Source organism: Oxyura jamaicensis, chromosome 2, assembly GCF_011077185.1.
Source record: "Oxyura jamaicensis isolate SHBP4307 breed ruddy duck chromosome 2, BPBGC_Ojam_1.0, whole genome shotgun sequence".
NCBI classification, from domain to species: Eukaryota; Metazoa; Chordata; class Aves; order Anseriformes; family Anatidae; genus Oxyura; species Oxyura jamaicensis.
The window spans coordinates 35,450,378-35,469,162 of NC_048894.1; the positions used below are offsets into that span (position 1 = coordinate 35,450,378).

Consider the following 18,785-nt stretch of genomic DNA (forward strand, 5'->3'; position numbering starts at 1 on the left):
CGCGTTGCCTCTGACAAACGGGGATTCTTCTGCCTCCAAGCTCAGGATGCAAACAACACAGGCGGGTTTTGAGATATATGACGTGCCCTCTGCATTAAGGGCAGAAAGTTACAGATAGCGAACTGCCCCAGTGCCGAGACAAGCTTGTCGTAGTTAGGGTGTTCCTGTGATGCCAGGCTCCAGAGTTTGCCGCACTCAGTACAGAAATTCGAGTCAAGGTAATCAACAGGGATTCTCAGCTTAATTGAATTTTATAGGATATAATGTTCTCGCTAACGTACACTGAATGTTAACAGTGATTTATAAAGGCTTTTTATTTTTTATTTTTTATTTTATTTTGCCCAACTCGCCACGAAACACATCGGATTTTACTGTACCACACCGCTAACTTTATAGGAGAGCCCTTTTCCCATATCGTGAAACCCACCGAGGTAAAGAGGTTTCTCCATCAGGATAGTTCCCGGGGGCGGGTACAGGAAGTATCACTGTGCCGGGGCTGTCAAATCAAGGACTTCAAAGCCCTAACTTCATATTTTGATAGACTCTCCGAGGTGCATTGTAACGAAGGTACCTGTACGTGGGTAACCTTTACAGGGATGTATTTGTCTAACACGAGCTGAAAACGTGCGAGGCGATTCGCAACGCGATGCACAGAGCTCGGGGAGGGCTGCTCGTTGCCTAATTTGTGATATGTCCCGCAAAGACACCCATCCAAAGAGCTCTCCCTCTAAGCCTAACATGGCTGCTCTCGGCCGTGCCGGGGCGAGCACAGGCTCAGGGCAGCGGCTCCGTGCCTTCCACGTTAAGACACCGCCACCTCTCCGGGTGGCACCGCCACCAGTCCCCGGGAGCGGCGGCGGAGGCTTGGCACCGCCACCGGGGCCGACCCGGTGCAGTGTGAGGCTCACGCTTCCTTTCTCTTTCGTTTTTGTTTTCCCTTCGGGTGCCCAGACAGCACGGAGTTTGCATTTTCCAAAACCGGGCGTATTTAAGCCTTAGGCAGCCACTAGCTGGAGACGGGGCAAGATCGCTTTGTATTAAAATCTAACATTTTTTATGCCTATCCGAAGGCATGTGGAAGCCTAAAATTAGAGTGCTTTAAAACACCCTGCTTTTCCATTACTCCTAACTCAAGCCGAATTCAGAGGCCGATTTATACGCTCAGGAATAAATAAAAGCACTTTGCTGAATACAGAATTGAGGCGATTACGACGCAGCTCGGATTAATTCAAACTGGCAGGTTACACCGCCCGGCTGGCATTTTTTCCCTCTGGATACACACACACACAACAACAGGCAGGTTAAATAGCTTCTCCAAGGGAACACATCATTCCCCCGCTTCCTCCCAGACCCTCCTCCCCATCTCACGAAAGAGTAAAATCACTTCGGAGGCGACAACGCACAGACGGCGGGGAATAAAATCCGAGATAAATTTCCAACGCAGCCCGACCCAGTTTTGCAAGGCGAACCAGCACAACACAAAGCACAAAGCCAAGCAAGCAGCAGCTCCATCTGCAAGTCTGCCCACATCTTGGGCGCTGACCCCAGCCTCTCCTGGCCCACTTGCCTGCCAAGAGGCTTCTTTGCTTCCCACCTATGCTGGGCTGGGAAGCAACATCGCTGAGAAAGGTGGAGCCAGGCTATGAGAAGCAGTCTTACTTTTCTACGCGTGCTCCTCGTCCCAAATAGCATCTTCCCATACAGCCTTCCTCTCTCTCTCCCAGGTCCCCGCGGCAGCAGCGGTCCCAGTGCTCATACAGCGTGGGAGAGAGGGAGCCGGGTGGGGAGCGGGCTCGGGGGAGGGAGCGGGGGCCTTGGGAAACCCTCCACAAAGGCCTTCCGAAGGACTTTGCCCCAGCCATGCACGGAGCTTTGCTGGGGGACACAGTGGGTGTTTGTTGTTGGCTTCTTTGCTTAATTCACCACCGAGCATGGGGAGAGGAAAAACATTCAGCCGCTTCCAGGAAGAGCACGCAAATCTTACCCCAGCATCCAGACGTCTCTTGCCCGTGCAAAAATATATCCCCACGGAGACTGGCAGCTAGGATCCCGCGCTGGGCTGGAGACCTCCAGATCAATGAGGATGGACTGCACAGTTTTTGGTTTCCTTCCCTACAGCTTAAACATACCCGGTCCACAAAACATTCCTTCTCTTCTCCCATTGACTTGGGATGCTGTTGATTTGGGTTTTTATTTGTTTTCAGCCCTAATTCTCGGTTGTCTGCCTTTGAACGGAGAGAAATGTAGCCACTAGGGCACATCGTCCTTCCCACCAGCTCCAGGCTGTCTAAAAATGCAGCAATATCACAAGCTAATTATTATTATTGCTGTTATTATGACTGCTATTACTGCTGTTGATTTTTTTTCCTCTCTCTCTGTCTCTCCTGGTCCCCTAGGAATTCCGCTGGCGATTTGCACACAAACAAGGTGATTGCAGGAGGCTAAAATGCTGTCTAATTCCTCAGATTCCCATCGCACGAGAAGGAGGGAAATAAAAAGAAAAAAAAAAGAAAAAAAAAAAGAAAAAGAAAAAAAAAGAAGTCCAAGTGTTTTTGATCACGGGACACCCGGCTGTTCCTCCCCAGTACACCCCGGGTCACAGTACAGTAATGACCGTGGGTTGTGCGTTGTAGGACTTGACCTTTCCTACGTAGAAGAGGGCGCTTTCCTCCGCGCTACGGGGAGGGGAGGGAGGGGGAACGGCGGGAGGAAGGGAGATGCTCTCTTTGGGGATGTTTAATCACAATTCAGATCTAGGAACGGGCAAAGCTTCTGCCTTTCAGCACGCCATGTTGAAGCTATTCACTGGGATTTTTTTTTTTTTTTTTTTTTTGGGGGGGGGGCGTGGGTGGGAGACGAGAGGGAGGCCGGAGGGAGGAGGAAAGACTTAATGAACATTTGCATTTCGTAGCCTAGTTCATGAATCAACTGCATTCAAGAGGGAGGGGGCCCGGGGCAGTGAGGCAGGGGGCAGGGAAGGGCTCGCAGCGTGGTTAAAACACCCGCGGCCCTTGCCCGGCCCCCACGGCCCCGCCGGGCCACGAGGGACAGCCGCCCCCGGTCCCCCCCCCCGTCTTCTTGGACTCCTTTACCGTCCGAGGACGCGCAGGGCCATCTCTTCAAATCATCATTAAAGTGCATTAAAACGCATCTAAAAGTTATGAATGGCAACAACCGGCCTTTTAGTGCCTGCCAATATTTTTTTTGTATTAAACGCTGTCTTGATTTTATTGCTAACCCTGCCCACGGAGAATGCTGAAATGCACGAGGAGTGGGGTTTTATTTAAGCATTAGCCAGTTCTTTTTTTTTTTTTTTTTTTTTTTCCTAAACTTTAATTTATAGGCTAAAGGCCGAGATGCTTACCCGTTCGTTCTGACGAATACAAAATAAAGTCGCTGCTCTGGAAGCGCGGGACGAATTATTATTTTTTTTTTTTTTCCTGAGTATTTCAATATTTAGCACCATATTTTTTTTCCTTCTCTTCAGAAGGACTTCTCAGCTAGCTAGCATTTTTAAGCGGAAGTCTTTCTGAGAAAAAGGCGGAAAAGATACAGTTTGCAGTTCGAGTTATCATTCTATCATTCTTTTTCGGAAATATGCTCCTGTCAAGGTTTATTTCCCATAGCAAACCACCTTTGCTACTGCCAAGAGCTCGAGGCGCGGATAGATTAAATACCGGATTATTCTCTTGGTGGGAAAAAATACAAAACATTTGCTCTGCCCTTCCGTCCGCATCCAACACGTAAGCCCACTTTCTGTCCATGGGAATTTCAAATTGCAGGGACCAAGGACGCCGAGAATTAGGTGACTGTAAACCAATATATCCAGACACTCGGAATTGAAGTACACGCCGCTGAATCTTGCAACAATTATTTGAAGTGAAACTGAAGTGATTTTTTGAATCTTTAATTATGCTTTGCATTTTACACCGGGAATGAAATACTGCTCTGACATTAATGTTTCAATAAATACGTTAAATATACAGCAGTAACATGCTCCCTCTGTCCCTTGCGTCCCTCCACACATCCACTTCTATACGCAACGTTTTTATTTCTAGGGGAGCTGGAAATATAGACACTATTTTGTTTGCTCACGGTTCGTTTTTTAATTTTGTGTTTGTTTTGTTTCCGAATCCTGTTTCCGGGACATTTTTTTTTCATGTCTTCAAATAAAAGTCCTCGCACGTATAACGCCACAAAACAAGGCAGGCACAATAAGCTCCCCACCACCATTTTAAAGCATTCTCGGTGGTGCGGGGAGTATAAATAATAATTCTCTCCGAACCGCGTGCATGGACATGAAGTAATGTATCACGGCGGCTAATTATTTTCGTCGGTGATATATTTTCTTATAAAACATATTAGGGACGTATTTTAGGACGCTGGCGGCAGATTGGTGAGAGGGGAATATGTAATACAACAGCAATTTGTACTTGAAAATGTATGTGCCAACAGCTTTTGGACGGTAAGCGAAGGCAATAAATAACGCGGACACACACACACCTACACGCCCGCTCCCCCAGGCTCCTTACACCCGGCGGGGAGACGGAGCGATGGGTGCGTGGATGCCGGCAGAGGCCGGGGAGAGGTCCGGGAAGGGGCAGCAGGCACCCAAACTGCGCAGACCACGAATCCTCCGCCGCTCAGAAAACCGCAGGCATCCCCATCGCGTCGCCGGGCCGGTGCGGCGGTGAGCGAGGCGCGGAGCTCCCGGCTTCCCCTCACCTGACCGAGCCGCTGGGCTCCGTGGCCGGGTCTCGAGTGGGGTCCCAGAGCCCTGCGTGGGTCCAGGCCAGAGGCAAGTGGGGTCACCGAGCCCACCCGGCACCAGCCGCAGCTCGCGCCGTGGCGGCCGGGGGAGACACAAGGCGGCCGGGGGATGTTCTGCGGGCCTTATCCTGCTCCCCGGGCCGGGCTCTCGGCTGCCAGCTGGGAAACACGACCTGCTCCTCCTGACCAAGCCTGCGAGAGCCTCGACGCTGACTTACGTGGTAGCGGAGGTCCGATCCAAAATGTTACCTTACTCCTGCCAGCGGTCGCAATTCAGCCGCTCCCCTTTTTGCCCTGTGAAATATATATGCGGCGCAGCTATTTGAACGGTAGTGGGAATTTAAATTCGCTAATCCACGGTCTAGAAATGCTTAGGAGATTTGAACGGTAAGCACTTCAGTGTGAAAACATAATCTTCAAACGGTAGCTCAGACGAAGAATTAACTTTTTTTTTTTTTTTTTTTTTTTTTTTTTTTTAAGCTGTTATTTTACTAAAGTCGGCTATATTCTCTTTAAGGCTTTCTTTCAAGGCGCCCCTGAATTATAACGCTCTGGGACACGGTGTGAAAATAGAAGATACTGCCTAAGAAATAGAAGATACTGCCTAAGATAGGCAACACAAGTCATCACGGGCTCGACTCGCACGTATCGCCCTCATCTGCGACCTGAAATACATGCAATTTGCAGTGTGTCTCATGCCATAATTATACACATTGCGAAATATAACGGAATAAATAGAATTATCCACCCGGAGCGAGAACAAGTGTAATTCACAAGTGGCTTTCTCCAGGCCATTTAGCTCCTGCGGGAGCAAGCGGAGCAACGAAGCGGAGAAACTGCGCCTGGCCCCTGCCTGTCGCCGCGGCAGGTATCTGTCTACGAAGGGCAGGTACTGTCGGTGGGGGCTGCTACCGCCGCCCACCCCCCACCCCCCCCGTCCAGCCCGCAACCCTCGACCTCCTCGCAGGATCCCAGAACGGGATTTTGCAGCTCAGAGCTGAAAATCCGCCCGAAGCCAGGCAGGCCGCCGGGCTGCTGCGGGGCCGAGGAGGCTGCCAGCCTCCCCTCGGCCCCGGCGGTGTCCCGGTGGGGCTTTGCCTCGCAGCCTTGCCATTGGGGCTGCCTGCTTTTCCCCTCCCGGGGTCTCGCTGTGCCCCCAAAGCAGAGCCCGACTGCAAGGCCTGCAAACCGGCCGCCGCGTCGCTCTGTCTCCCCGGCGGTTTCAGCAGCGGGCTAGGGGAACCTCGCTCAGAAAGTCCCCGAGCGGCCCTCGGAGGGATGCCACCGGTGTTCCCACGCTCCGCGGCCGCAGGTCACCCACCCGAGCATCCGCAGCGCTCCGCGCCCCGTGCAGCCCCAGCCCCGCAGCCAGCCCGGGCGGCTCAGCTCCAGCCTTGAGCCAGGAGCCCCAGGCACCGCAGCTCCATGAAAAACAGATCTCTCTCTCCTTCAGGTACTTTTCGTGTAAGTTATTGCACGAATGAGTTACGCTCAGAGCCAAGCGCCAGCAAGGTCCCCGCGCTGATCCCCGCCGAGGTAGGCGCTTTTGAATTTCAGAAATGTAAAGCTAGAAGTCTACACTTTGCGCGGCACATGATACCCTCTAAATGCACCGTAAAGGCTGCCCGATAGCTCTAATTAGAGCTGCAGACCACCTCGGGAGACGGGTGGCCAAAGCGAGCCTCTCTTTGTGCCCCCAAAGAACCCCGCCGCCTCTCACACCGCCACCAAGCTCGCAGCACCGCGCATTAATGGGGCTCCCCGAACCGGGCACCTCATTTTCACCAACCAGACACCGATCTCACCGGCCTGACCCAGATTTCACCAACCGGACCCCGCCTCGCACCTCCCGCCGCCCCCGGAGCGGGGGAGAACGGGTGGCAAGCTGTCCTGCCTCTCAGCCCCCCCCCGAAGCACGCCCACGGCCGGTTAGAGCCGCGGGGCTCCCCACGAGCCGCGTACGCCCACGAGCGGTGCCGCGGTCGCGCAGAGCTGCGCGGATCCACGGGGACGCTGCGCAGGGGCGCGGGCGCGGCGTGGCCACCAGGTGGCGCCGTCGGCCCGCGAATGCATTCGGCGCCAGGAGCTGTCAAAAGTCAAGGTCACAAATCGGCTCTTTTTTTTTCCTCTCAAGGTCAAGGTTTCGGGCCTTCCCCGTCCTGTCATCGCCGCGAACGCACCCACCTTCCCGCGGCCGTCCCCGCGTCCCCAGGGGCTTGGCAGCCCCGCTTCCATTTTCCGGCGAGGGCTGCAGCGCTATGCTGGTATCATCGTCCTCTTCGTCCCCCTGGCCCCAGCCCCTCTGCAAAACCTCTCCTTAACGTTACGGAAACATTTAGAGGAACGCTGGATACCAGGCATGCCTGCTCCCAGATAAATACCGTGCAGGAAAAAAAAATCCACATATACATATATATATATATATATATAAGTATATATGTGTGTGTATATACATATATATATATGTGTATCTATACATATAAACTACGTAAAGGAAGAGAACAATATCACAACTATATGACAGAGTTACATTATGTATATATATATACATATATATAAATATACATATATATATATGTATTTCTTATGGAATGCACGTAGGTACCAAAAAATAAAGAGTATTTTTTGCAGGTTTTATTACAGTGACTATTTTATTAACAGTATTAATACTACTATACCTATCTACACGTTTTGGATTTTCACTTTTCAGTAGAAATATATAAAAAAAAATGAGGGTGCACAAGTACATTTTCACAGTGCGCTGATTTTTTTTATTATTATTTACAAGATAGCTTCTTATAGTGAATAAAAACAAAATAATGTGCTGGTTGAAATAACTGATTGGATTAAAAGGTGCTGTAAAAAGAATCCCTAAACGTTCTACTGCGGCCTCATAACAGACAATAAACAAGGAGAAACGACTAATTACTTATAGATCAAAATATAGATTATATAAATCAAAACGCTTCTGGGGAAAAAATGTATTTCAGTTCGAAGTTCTCGGATATTTTTTTTTCCAGAAAGGGATATATATATATATTTTAACTGTGAAGAAATGCCAATGCTCACGTTTTTGTATCCACCCAGAGTCAAACATTTAAAAAATTTCCGGGGACTTAAAATATTAATTCTTGAAGATAGTTTGAGGTTTAAAATAGGCAGAGTCCTTTAAAAAGTATCTATTGTACGGTGTGCAGGAGGAAAAAAAAAGATGTCAAGAAATCATCTTTTGAAAATAAAAATTAAACCAACAGATATCTCCAAGCAAATATTTTCCCTTCTATCCCCAATAGTTTGCGATGTTTCTAATTTGCTATCAGGATAGATCCTCCACAGAGCTTCCTTCATTACTGATGTCTCTGAAATCCTTATTCAGTACCTTCGAGGTTTATTATTACTTTTTTTTTTTTTTTTTTTTTCATTAAATGCATTGCTTAAAAACATACAGTAATTGTACATTTTTTTTCACTATGGTTTACCTGAGCAGTCATTCAACATACAGTTTGGATTGCAATGGAAGAAAACAAGCTTATGTGTACACATCGACCTCCTCACGTCAACCAGCTCTCACATCGTGGCCACGAAGAGTGTTCTGAAATAGTAAGGTCATAGAAGTACTTACAAGTTTCTCAGAAAACTGTGTGTCTTAATTGAAAGTGTATCTCTCGGGGCTGGGCATGTGGGCTTTACAGTTTGTCAGTTACACTGTCTGCTTGGGATTTCAGGAGAACTGTCAGTTTTAACCATTTGCTACAGCAATATTTTTAAAAATGCTATAATTCCAAGGATACAGATCTCTTGTTCTGAAAGAAGAGGTTCATTGTCTTTTCTTTTTTTAATTATTATTAATAATTACTTTAATCTGAACAACAAAAAAAATGTTCTGAAACTTTCGAGCTGCTTCTCCATTTTTAATCCATTAACTGGTCGTCTTCAATTTGTTGATGACTTTTTTCTCTTTGACCCTTCTGTTCTGGAACCAGATTGTGACCTGTCTCTCTGACAGATTCGTGGTTGCCGATATCCTCCGCCGTTTGTCTTTGGTTATGAATTTATTTGTAGCGTATTCCCTTTCGAGTTCTTTTAACTGAACCTTTGTGTAAGGCACTCGCTTCTTCCTCCCCCGCCTGTACGAGTTCGCATCGGAGGGATGCGAAACGACGTCTGGAACAGAAAAACCGTACACGAAAGCGTTAGGATAGCGTTACGGACCGCCCGGGACATCTTGGAGCAGCGCAGGGGGGAGAGCCCCGCTCCTCGCCCCGCTCCTCGCCCGCCCGGAGCTCCGCTCCCGCAGCACCCGGGGCTCCCCTCGCCTCTCCGCTGCGGGTTTTTTTCCTTCCAGCCGGGCAAAGCGAAGCCGCGGAGCCCCCCGGAGCCCCCCTGGGGGGGGGGACACACACAACTCCAGCGGGAGTTCCGCGGAGCTGCCACCGATCTCCCCCTCCCATGCCTCTGCGGAGCTTGTGGCACCTGGTGGCTGGGCGCGGAGCCCTGCTCCCTCCCAGCGCCCTTCTCAGCTGTTTCCTCTCCCGGAGCCTCGGGCGGGATGCGCCGGGCGCCGGGGAGGGGGCGGCACCGGTGCCATCCCCGCGGCGCCGGGGCGGGCTGGGGCCGGGGAGCGCGGGCGGGGCGGGGACGGCGCGGCCCGGGGGGAGCCTGAGGGGAGCGGGGCGAGGGGCGAGCAGGAAGGGGGGGGGGGGGACGGCCAGGGAGCCATGCAGGTGTATTATTACCCGGGAGAGTGGACTTCCAGAGGTGAGGCGGCTGGCTCTGCTCCTTGGGGCAGTACACTTGCCCGTTCCACCCGTTGGTGATGGCCCAGGGCTGGTAGCTGTCCATGGGGAGGAGGGGGTCGTGCCGCGGCTCTCCGGGGCCGCCTATGGTGGGCACCACGGGCATATCCAGGTAGCCGGGCACCGGCTGGTAGGGCCCGGCGGCGTAGCCCTGGTAGAAAGCGAACTCCTTGGCCCGCGACGTGAACTCCTCGCCGGAGACCGACGTGTCCATGTACTTGTCGGCGAAGGTGGAGGCGGGCTGGGCGCAGGACTTGATGGCGTTGTGGTGGGTCATGCGGCACGGGTAGTAGCCGCTACCGAAGTAGCCGTAGGGCAGCGCGGCGCCGGAGGAGCTCTGCACGGCGGCCGAGCAGGGGCTGCACTGCTTGACAGCGGGCTCGGCCATGCCGGCGGCGGGGGCCTCGCTCGACGTGTAGGCGGCGGCGCTGGGGGCGGCCAGGGGCGCGGGGTGAGCCATCAGGTTGCGGCAGGGGTTGGCCGCCGCCGCCGCCGCGAAGTTGCTGCCGGCGTGAAACCCGTCCATGTTCTTATTGATCTCATCCAGGCTGTTGTCGTAGAGGAACATGACGGGCTCGATCCAGCGGGGGTGGAGGAGCACGGAGGCTGTCATAGCCCGCTCCGCATTGAGACTAGTGGCTCTTTTTTAAAAGCCCCAAAGACTGAAAAAAGAGATACTAAATCTCCGGGACTTGACCAAGGCTGACGCGCCAGTGTCGCGCCAGGCGGGCCCTCATTGGGCCGCCCGCCCCCACGTGATATGCAAAGCAGCTGATAAACATCGGAAGGAATAAAGCGGAGATAATTAAATAATGCCACAACCGCGCGGGGACGGCTCCCGGCCCGGGGGCGCGGGCACGGACGCGGGCACGGCGCGGCCCGGCCGCCGCCTCGCGGGGCACGGGCGCCGCGGGGGTGGGGGGGTGGAGGGCGGGGGGGGCCTTCCCTCCTTCCTCCCTCCTTCCTCCCTCCTTCCTCCCTCCTTCCTCCCTGCCTCCTTCCCTCCCTCCTCCCCTCGCCACCGAGGCGTGAGCGTTTCGGCCCTGTTGTTGCAGCGGCGTGCTCCCCGAGGTGCACGGCACCCCCCGGCACCCCGGCCTCTTTCCCTCCTCCCCGAGCCTCATCCTTGCCCCCGGCCCCCCCCCCCCCCCCCCCCGGGAGCAGCCGCAGCCCCAGCCCTCCGGCCTCTGGGAGGGTCGCCCCCAGTCACCCTGTCCCCTTGTCCCCACGTCGCCCCTCGCCTCTCCCCGCCCAGGTATCGCGGGGACCCCGCGTGGACCCCCTCGGCCCTCCGGCCCCAGGCTGAGGCTCCCGAAGCGAAGTGTCCCGGGGGCCTTCCTGGGTGTTTTCCGCCTTCCTTCCTGCCCGTCGAAAGCCCGAGAGCCGGCTCGCTTCACTCGCCACAAAGCCTCGGCAGCCAGATAAGAGGAGCAGAGCAGGAAATCCAGATTCGCTCTGTTTACTGATTCGTTTCAGGCCGGGCTCGGGCAGCGGGAGGGTTAACTGGATCTCCGCCGTAACTCTGCTCTATTATTTGTTACTGTAATCATAATAATAAAAGCCGGGGCCTACAGTTCGGCTTGCATCTTCTTGGCCGTAAAATAGCACGTCGGCTTGTATAGCGTGCGGACGGACCCACGGCGCCTTTTTGTGCTGGGAAAAAATGGTTTATGGGCTGCTTACTTTTTTTAAAGGTCATTCTTCTATGCGAGCGAAGGCTAAGAAAAAAGAAATCGCCTTCTCTTTTTCACGGCAAACGCTGGCATTTTTCATGGAGCGAAATGATCCCCACTTTTAATATCCACCGCACTTCCAACCGGCTCGGATGCGTTTTCCCCCCAGCTTCCAGCTATTTGCGCACAGCCTTGAACCCGCAGTGCTCTGCCACGGAGCTATCAATAAACTTGACCCAAAGCAGCGTTCGTCTCATCGTTAACAGCTCTCAGCCCTAACGTGTGCGTACAAAACATCCCCAGATGATGCCATACTGAAAACTAATTTTTGCAGTTGCATGTTGCTTTGTTTTGTGCCTGACAGCTCGGCGTATTTATTAGACTATTGTGCTTCCCATTGACGTTGTAGCATTGTTTTGCCCGCATTGCTACGAGCGCAGAGTAGTCCCGGGACGTACATTGTCAGCCCGAGCAGCCTTTTCCTTGCCTATCGCAGCCGACAGATCTGCCAGTCCTGAGAAATAGGTGCCCATCTATTTTTCCAGGCGATTTTTACGTGCGATGGGCTGGGATACCCGAAGTCGCTGTCATTCCCCCGCTAATCTGGCAATGTTTTAGCCCCCTTTTTTCCTTCATTGTAGCCAATAAACGGTTCCCATTTTGCCTTAGTGTACTCCTTTCCGCATTCTTCCTCATGGCCAAAAGCAAATATTTATTCCCCGCATATTTTTCCCTTTCTTCCAGGCTCCAGTTCTGAAACCTGTGGATTCCCCCGGCCAAACGTTGCTTGACTGGCACGAATCGGGCCGGTTTGTTTTCCCCTGCTTTTTCGAGCTGCTTCTCAAAGTCGCCCTGCAGCGGGGCGGGGGGGAGAAGGGGGAAGGGGAGGCTGCTCTATGGGGCAGCGCTGTTTTACATACGGGTTAGACACGGCTAGAGGCCAAGGTCAAGTTGAAAGTTGCAGTCTAGCCAATGTGAGAACTGTCATTCACAGCCCGGAGATCTGTCTGATTTGTTAAATCGGGTGGCCGTGAGAGCTGCAATCTCCCCAGCTCGCATCCCCCCCAACCCCCCCCCAGCCCGCCCCCCTAGCCGAACTAATTCTCGTCTCTCGCAGCCACGGAGCTCCGGTTCTCGCTTATCTGCCCCGACTTTTCCAGCCTCTTTCCATAGGGAAGGAGAAGCCATGTGAAAATGCCGCTCGGAGACCCGGTGCAAACTGTACAAGTGGGGGGTGGGAGGGTGGGGGTGGGGGGGGAAGAATGGAAAGGGGGGGGGGAGCATCCGGTCTGCTGAGTTTTGGTGGTTGTTTTTTTGTTGTGTTTACCCACTTGGATTTGCTCCAGCTCTGTGTGCAAAAGGGAGAAGGGAGATCAGATTAAAGAGATCTCTTTTCTCTCTTCCATGTATCTCTCTCTCTATTTCTCGTTAGGGAAATGGGCCATGCTTCCCGGTGCTGATAAGGGCGGTGATGCAGCTCTACCCTTCCCTTGTTTGCTGTGACGTGGGTGGGAGTCCTGTAATGGTACCGTTTTCTCAAAATAGTCAAAATGGCATCTGCAGGGTGCGTGTGCAGCCCCAAAAAAGAAGCTGTTATCGGACAAGAGAGTTGACGCATTTGTTTTCCTTCCCGAATTTTGTCAGGACTGACTTTTAATAAATTATTGACACCGAGAGAGGAGAAAACCTCGTCAAATATATATATATATTTTTTCCCCAAAACCCAATTTTCATTCCCCATCTCTGAGGCTATAATTCCTTCCCGCCTTAATGGGTATCTGCCATTAAATATCAGAAGGGAACCGGGAGGGCTGAAGGCATCAGGCAGAACAGATGTTCTTCGAAAATCATGGACCCTGTAATGAACACCAGGGATAAAAATATACTTGATTCTATCCTCCCCGCCTTGAACATACATCATTCTCTACCTTGAAGAGAGCTTGAAGAGCTTTTGTTTTTCGCAAAGTAAGCTTTGAGAAGTGCTAGCTAAATCTAGCAAAACTAAGGAAGAGTTTGCTTGAACCTGCTGATTGGATTTGGCCATTGTCTACAAAGGCTTAATTTTGGGAAATTAACTTGGTAATTGAAGGCTTCCATTTACGCAACAGCAAGATCAGTAGGATTTTCTTCTTCTTTTTTGTCCCTTTTCGTGTGAAGTAAGGTTAAGATACAGTAAATACAGAATTATGATAGAGCGCCAGCATTTTCCAGGAGGTTTCATGCAAACCCCCGAACTGCTTTGCATTTACATAGCGTGTAAAACGTCTCGGAGAGAAATATGTCTGTTAAGTCGTTTCCCCTAAAACGAGTATTAATTCCTTGGGGAGCAAGAGGATGAACAACCGTGATCCGCAGGAAGATTTTAAAAGGTGCAGAATCCTTACAGAGCCTGACGGTTTTAAACCGATTTTCAGATTCACCGCAGTGCCCATGTCAGATATTGCGATGTGCTTTAGTGGCATATCCGTCCCTTGGTTACACTAAGAGCAGTCACCCACCTCGCAGGTGTAAGCAAGGGCAGCATTTGTCCCTTACAAGTCACTGTGCGCCTGGAGCCACGAAGCCAAAGAAAGCCTTGCCACAGGGAAGACCGCAGGATTTTGGCCTTAAACGGGAACATATAAACGATTTGTAAATCTCCCTACGTAACAGGAATATGGCCATTCATTTTTCTAAAGAGGCCTCATAACTTCTCTTTGCTTACACTACCAAAAAGTACATTCGGCTTAATGTCAGGTTTTGCAAAAACCGAGTGTCGGCACAGATTATCTAGACAGCTTTCTTAAAGCAGCCCTTTGTGTGATAACACACGCGTTGCTGCTGCAGGAGTGCCCCACTGAGAGGAGCTTTAATTTCTTGTAGGATAATCAAAATCGTACGAATACAGAAGAAAAAGTGTAGTCAGAGGAAATCCACTCTTACTTTTCCCTCCATTGTTTAGAGCTAATTAATGAGCATTAAGAAAAAAAAATCGTGACTGACTGCTGAAAATATGTGTTTGTCGCAGTGTTTAATCCCTCTAAACCCGCTAAAATATCTTCGCTGATAATAGAGGGGATAGAGGGAGATCTTAGTTACTAATATTATTCTCCGTCCTTCAGAGTCCAGAAGTCTTTGGAAGACGCAGGAGTAAAATGATAGCAAGAGCGAGATCCTTAATCGAATTTGATTTTCATGAGCAAATGAAATTTACCTGCCAGAAGGTTAATTTGGAGGCGAACTGTCACCGCTGGTTTCGTCCATGATTTCTAAAGCATCAAGGATTGAGATAAACATTCCTGAGTCCATTTTAAAGACACTTTGTATTTCAGGATATTCATGTGTTTCTAATGGAACTGAGCAGCTTTACGAGCAGGGTTCGCAGGACATCTTAACTCTCTCCCTCCCACTGCGTGCTGGGGGGGTCCGAGATAATTGCAAAATAAGAAGAATTCGTAAAAGGAAATGCAGAAAGGGAAAACGCCGGGAAGATTTGAGAAGAACTTAATTCTGCATTTCTGCTAGGTATAAAAAGCGTTACAAAAACCCTCAGCCGCATATTAGGTACGGACCTACCTATTTCAGTCTACCCAAACTTTTCAGCTACCACCTCCTATAAGAAAGGTGTGCTCGAAAATAATGGAATTGCTTTTGCCCGAAGTGTGGGACACAGAGTAATTTTTTGTGGAGCGAGTTCTCAGCAGATCACTCCTCTCTGTATTATTTTTCTTGTTTCAGTTCTAGAAAACACGCAGGATGTATTTCAAGTGCTTAAAGTGAAAATGGGAATAATCCTGATTTCTGTCTCACCGACAAGGTCTCTTTTCTAGTTTTTTTTTGTTTGTTTTTTTTGCTTTTTCAATTTTTTTTTTTTTTTTTTTTGTAACATTTTCACTAGCGTATTTCCAGGGGGGTGAGATGGTGAGATTTTCTGTTTGTATTTGACGGGTGAAAGTACAAGAAATCTGTCGTTACATGTTGGCAGTCAGCAGAAAATGTTTCCCTTAAACTGTCGTGTAAATGCACCGATGAACAGAAGCCCTTGCAGGCTCTCTGTCAGCCGCAGACTGCTTGAATGCAGTGATAAATCCCACCTACAATTTCAATTAATTTTGCATTGCCATGCAAACGGAGATGGATTCCTTCGCAATCAGCTCTCCCCGTTTGCACAAAGGGACCCGAGAACGTTTTTTATTTTAGTCTTAGTAAATTCTGATAAGCGAGGAGGCCAGGCTGTCTGAGCAGATATCCACTTCAGCAGTTTTTATCAGGTCAGTTACATCTTCCAGTTAAAAACTTTCTAGTACGGACGGGTAGTAGCAATAGATAATACAACGATAGTGGAGTTAATCTTTCTTGATACAGTTGGGCTGTCCTCGGGTTTTCAGGATTTAGCGTTTGGAGGGTAAAATCATTTTTCGCCTGATAGATATATCAGTGGGTCATATTTTTTGAAAAATAAAATAAACCCAGGGTACAGTGAGCTGCAATAGCATATCCTCTCTCTATTTCTGCTGGGAGCTTGTAATAATTGGTACCACATGATCACATGGTGTATTGTTGCAGCCTGATTACAATTAAACTTATCCCTCCACCTTTTTCATTACCAAAAAAATAAAAAAAAAATGAAATAATAAAAAAAAAGTTTTTCCTGAGCTTCAGGCCCACTTTGCCCCGTTTTTATTTCCCGTTGAAAGGCTCTCGGAGGGAAGCTGAAGTCGCTCTTTCCTTAACAATACGGGAGAAAACATTTCCACAAAGCCCTTCTCACCATAGCATTCCTGCACTAGCGTGACATGTACATAGAGTCCTATTAGGAGGGCTCAGTGGCAGCAGTGGACGCTGCTGTCTCCTGGAGAAGTTGCAGGGTCTTTATTTTTATTTAATTTTTGGATGTGGACTCCAAAGCCGTATCTTCACCTAGGGGAAACAGAGAGGCTCGTAGTGCTAAAGGCAACTGGGTACAGTGTCTAGAGAAAGAAAGCAAAGGGAGAAAAAAAGTCATACAGGAAATATTGGACATGTTTGCCTTTACTGGAAGACAGCTGTTTGAGTACATTCTCCAAGAGTTTTTTTTTTTTTTTTTTTTTTTTTTTTTTTTTTTTTGGTTGCCGTTTCAGAAGTGGTTTTAGTGATTAAAATGTTGACTTGATAGAGGCAGTTTATCTCTAATGTCTGGGTCTGTCTAACAGCTCTTTTTCCTCACTCTTCCAGTCCTTCGCTCAGATGAGACTGTACATACATGGGGCTATAATCGCGGCTGTCTTAAGAAATATTCTTCAAGGGCCAGGGGCTCACATACCCTGGCAGGAGCAGAGATGTACCTTCTCAGGACACCCTAGGTGGAAGTTACCCCAACACGGGTGGGGATCCTCTCCGGGGAGGGGAAAAAAAAACTCCAGATGCAACACCCTGCATCTGGCAAAACTATGCAACTGTCCCAGGGGTTGGAAGAAGGGGCAGAAGTGGCTGCCCTTCCCCTCGGGGCCCCGTCTCCATCTCCATCCCTATCCCTTCCCCGGGCAGCTCTGCCTAGGCCAGCCCGGCGCGGCTGGGAGGCAGCCGGGGCACGGCTGCCCGACACACTTGGATCTTCCCGCCCCACAGAAATCCCTGCCAAGCCAGCCCGGCCGGCCTTGAAGGGTGCTGGACAGTGGCCCCAAGCCCGGGGCTGGGCCTTTTATACAGCTACACCTGTGCCGGGCTGCTGGCCCCGCCAGCTGGCCGCCTTCCTGCAGCCCTGCGGTGCCCACGGACAGCATCTTCCCACGGTGCACACCCAGCAAGCGCCCACACCCCAAGTGGGTGCTGTGTCCCCCTCATCCCTTTCGGGGTGTGTGTGAGCTTGTGTGCACGGTCACACACATGCCTCTCGCTTGGCACATTGTGCTTGTACAGAGTTAGGGGAGTGGGGCACGCCTCTGTCCCGGGAAGGTGTTCCCATCACCCTCCCTCACCCCCAAACGCATCCCTCCTTGGGCTTGGCGAGAGCCTTGTCCCCTCGTGCGTGGGATCCCATAGGGACAGCCCTCGGGGAGTGCTCCACGAGCAGCAAGGCGCCATCTGCACGGCTCTGTGAGCGGGTTCGGGGCAGAAAAAGCCAGCTGGCTTCGGCTGAGTCCTCGGCAGCACTGAACTGCCCTTGCTTCATGCCGTGGGTGCTGCCTGTGTCAACCACCTCCCAGCAGAAAGTTACCCGATACCGTGATATGATCCCGTGTTCTCCAATTAGCTTTACATTTCACCACGCACACGCATTTCTGTTAAAATTTTATTCGGTAAAAGGCTAGTAAAACCGAGGTCTAGAAAATGCTTTCTAGCGCCTAGAGTACATTTCTCAGGTATATATATTACGTGCCGTCTTTAATAACAACAGACGTTTGCTACTCTTCATGTTAGATGGAACTAATGTTTTTCCGTCCATACCGTGAACACATTCTCTAAATAGGAATTATACAGTGTTTTCCTTTAAACATAACACCAGCCAAATGCACACTAGCTGATAACTTGCATCTCTGGGTGAGTATATTACTCCCTTTATTTTTGCTGAATCATGAATTTTTCCAAAGCTTATTGTATTTTATGTCTTCTCTAGATAAGCAGTTACATATGTGGCCCTGTGGAAGCCTGAATCCGATTCTTAGACTGCTGACTGTACTTCCAAGAGGTTATTTACTCTGGAATCAACTCAAATCTCTGTGTTTGAGCCTCGTGGTTCCTCGGGGAAGGCGGGAGAGGAGAAGGTCCCTAATGACCCCACACGCCACCAGTTCCAGCTGCCCACACCTGGGCAGGGTGGTGTGGGGCGCTAGCCAGGACTCCTTATTTGGGGCAGGGACTTCATGGTGGGCGCACCGGCTCTCCGTTTCACCGCCGTCCTTGCTCAGATGCCATAGCCTGGCACTGCCACCTGGTGCCCCCAAATCCACGCGCGGGTGTGCGCGGAGCTGGAGACAATGGGGCAGGCTCTCCCATTGTCTCCGGGGAAAGAGGGATGGGGCCGAGCCCAGCACATGCATCCGGGGAGATACCCGAGGAGAAGGAGGGACGGTGGTGCCAAGCGGTCGGAGAGGAGCCGAGGGCACACGCCAAGGTTCCCACGCTCTGAAGACAATTCGCGACGTCCCAGGAGCCAAAGTATATTTAGTCCAATAATGGCACAGAGCAAAGGGAGTGGTTTCGTAGCAACCTCTGCGACATGCGAAATAACGAGCGTCTAAACAATAAAGGTTAGTCGCTAGTCAGGCATGCCCTCTGGTCTTGTAGCACAGATACCTAAAGGAAGAAATTCCGCAGTCCCCTTGCACGCAACCCGAGGCCGCTTTCCTGCAGATTTTACTGCCGTTGTGCCAGCGACAGAGTATCCTTGCTCAGAGCCACTTCCTTCCCATTGTGAGGAAGATCCTCGCTGCCTGCCAGTAATTACCAATTGTCATCCACTTTCACAAAGCCATATTTCTTTGCAATTTCTCTTGCCGAGTGTGTGGGGACTATCTGTCATCTCCTGGTGCAGCCCGCTGCCAACCCGCCCCCCTAAAAAGAATAATAAAAAAAGAAAGGAGAAGAA

At 50.7% G+C, this 18,785-nt stretch overlaps 2 protein-coding genes and 1 long non-coding RNA gene across 3 annotated transcripts in view; 1 reads left to right on the forward strand and 2 right to left on the reverse strand.

The window, feature by feature from the left end:
• Positions 1–1,707, reverse strand: part of HOXA11 (homeobox A11) — an 11,904-nt gene extending 10,197 nt beyond the window's left edge. Inside the window, exon 1 of the mRNA XM_035318624.1 lies at positions 1,660–1,707. Within this exon, the coding sequence (XP_035174515.1) occupies positions 1,660–1,692 (33 nt within the window). The 5' untranslated portion in view covers positions 1,693–1,707. The remainder of the gene's footprint in view (positions 1–1,659) is intronic.
• LOC118162481 overlaps positions 1–3,693 on the forward strand; it is a 10,056-nt gene extending 6,363 nt beyond the window's left edge. The window contains exon 3 of the long non-coding RNA XR_004748477.1: positions 2,397–3,693. This is a non-coding gene — a long non-coding RNA (uncharacterized LOC118162481). The remainder of the gene's footprint in view (positions 1–2,396) is intronic.
• Positions 3,694–7,721: 4,028 nt separating this feature from the next.
• Positions 7,722–10,306, reverse strand: HOXA13 (homeobox A13). The gene is made up of 2 exons (XM_035318959.1): positions 9,507–10,306; positions 7,722–8,934 (listed from the first exon to the last, which is right to left on the reverse strand). Exons 1-2 carry the CDS (start codon positions 10,177–10,179, stop codon positions 8,690–8,692), a joined length of 918 nt encoding a protein of 305 aa, XP_035174850.1. The 5' UTR covers positions 10,180–10,306; the 3' UTR covers positions 7,722–8,689.
• Positions 10,307–18,785: the final 8,479 nt, after the last annotated feature.

Excerpts from the sequence above, each read along its gene's own strand:
- HOXA13 (XM_035318959.1), bottom strand. The coding sequence starts at position 10,179 with ATGACAGCCTCCGTGCTCCTCCACCCCCGCTGGATCGAGCCCGTCATG. Across the intron at positions 8,935-9,506 it reads CTGGAAGTCCACTCTCCCGG|ACGTCGTTTCGCATCCCTCC; the intron begins GTAATAATACAC and ends TTTCTGTTCCAG.